The following is a 1,475-nucleotide window of genomic DNA, read 5'->3' as shown; positions in this document are numbered from 1 at the left end:
AAGCCGAGTGATGTTCCGTTGTCGTTACCGTATTTATGACGTCCGATGCAAGTCACTTGGGCGGTTGACGGCGCCTTGCGTGGACGATCCGAGCCTGTATCCGGAGGAACTTTGAGATGCCGTTGATTGGATCGAAGTCGGTTAAATTATCCCTGCACAACAAGGCAGGCGCATCATTGCTACGGTTGACCTAATACTTTCTGCGTTTGTAATACGTGGTACTTGTGGGTTCCTTGAGACCGAAGATCGGGGATCCGTTTTATAGAGCCGATGAAGAATCGTAGAGGTAATCACTCGGCGTCGGCGCGGCGCGCGGCTCGGTTGTGAGTTTCAAGGTACCTTACCTACAACATATGGGACGGCTCGGATTCTTCGCATGACTACCTAGGTAGACGTTTACGTGCTGAATCTCTACGCACGGGTGGCGCGCTCTTGAGATATTATCCCCGGAGGCAGAAAAGGCCTCAAATAACGGTCGGGTGTCGAACCGAAAACGAACATGTCAGGTATTAATATCGTGTGCACTTTCTACATGTTCGATGTGTGGGGGGCACGTGTGTGTTCCGGGGGGTCTTGGGGCGATGATCCGAACTATTTTCGTCTGGTCGCCTTTTTGCCGTCTTGCTTTGCATGATATTACATACGAAAAGGAATGTTGAAGATGGGGGCTTCTGAGAAGATCGAGACAGACAAGAGACTCACATGTGGGTTCCCGCAGTTGCAGGTTCGTTTGACGTCTTCATTAGAAGTAAATTGTGCCTTTGTACAGTTTGAGGGACTCGACGCTGAGAAAGCTGCACGGCACGAGAGAAGTTGCCTGAAAGCACCAATGAGGCTGACTTACAGATGCGCGCAGTCAACTCGTGCATGACAAGAAGAGGGGGGGGGGAACAAGGGATTGCCGGAGTTGAAATGGGGTTAAAGAGTGGTCAACGGTGACATGCCACCTTGGGAAACGATGGCCATTACGTGAGAGGTATTCGGGGGTTTTCGATTTGGTAATAGGAGGGGACTAGTTTGAAGGGGACGGGAGTTGGGTTGTCTTTCTTGTTGGAGCCAATCAAGGGATGTTGTTGATGCTGCTTATTTTTGCTGACCAGATTCTGTAGGGAGGATCTTGAAGAAGGGTTGGTTGTCGAGTGCTTTTGTGTGAATGAGGTGCTATATGACGGCGTCTGATAGCAAGCAACTGCCGTTACCATGAGATAGCCTGTTAATAGCATCAGGCCGGATAACTCACCGGTAGTTCCCTAGCAGTTGGCATAGTATCAACTAACGGCCAAGCCAAGCACCAGAATTCAGGCACCCGAGCGTCCAAGGGACTCGACTCGATGCTGTCGAATCTGATCTCCAGCTCGGTGGAGAGCGAAGCCTCAAGACGGTGACGTACCTACGAGTACATGCATCTCCTAGCGCGACTCTCCCGCTGCTGCTTAGAGTCGTGCGCATACTCGTACAGGGCACTAACGGCAGGG

General features: G+C 51.3%; 1 protein-coding gene across 1 annotated transcript; it reads right to left on the bottom strand.

The window, feature by feature from the left end:
• Positions 1–668: 668 nt before the first annotated feature.
• BBK36DRAFT_1136765 (hypothetical protein) lies at positions 669–1,250 on the bottom strand. The gene has a single exon (XM_024893095.1). It carries the CDS (start codon positions 1,200–1,202, stop codon positions 966–968), a length of 237 nt encoding a protein of 78 aa, XP_024744773.1. The 5' UTR covers positions 1,203–1,250; the 3' UTR covers positions 669–965.
• Positions 1,251–1,475: the final 225 nt, after the last annotated feature.

The sequence above is a fragment of the Trichoderma citrinoviride genome, assembly GCF_003025115.1.
Source record: "Trichoderma citrinoviride strain TUCIM 6016 unplaced genomic scaffold BBK36scaffold_314, whole genome shotgun sequence".
Classification (NCBI taxonomy): Eukaryota; Fungi; Ascomycota; class Sordariomycetes; order Hypocreales; family Hypocreaceae; genus Trichoderma; species Trichoderma citrinoviride.
This window is presented reverse-complemented; position numbering and strand designations above follow the sequence as displayed.

What these genes read in the sequence shown, in the direction of transcription:
- BBK36DRAFT_1136765 (XM_024893095.1), bottom strand. Translation starts at nt 1,202, where the DNA reads ATGGTAACGGCAGTTGCTTGCTATCAGACGCCGTCATATAGCACCTCA.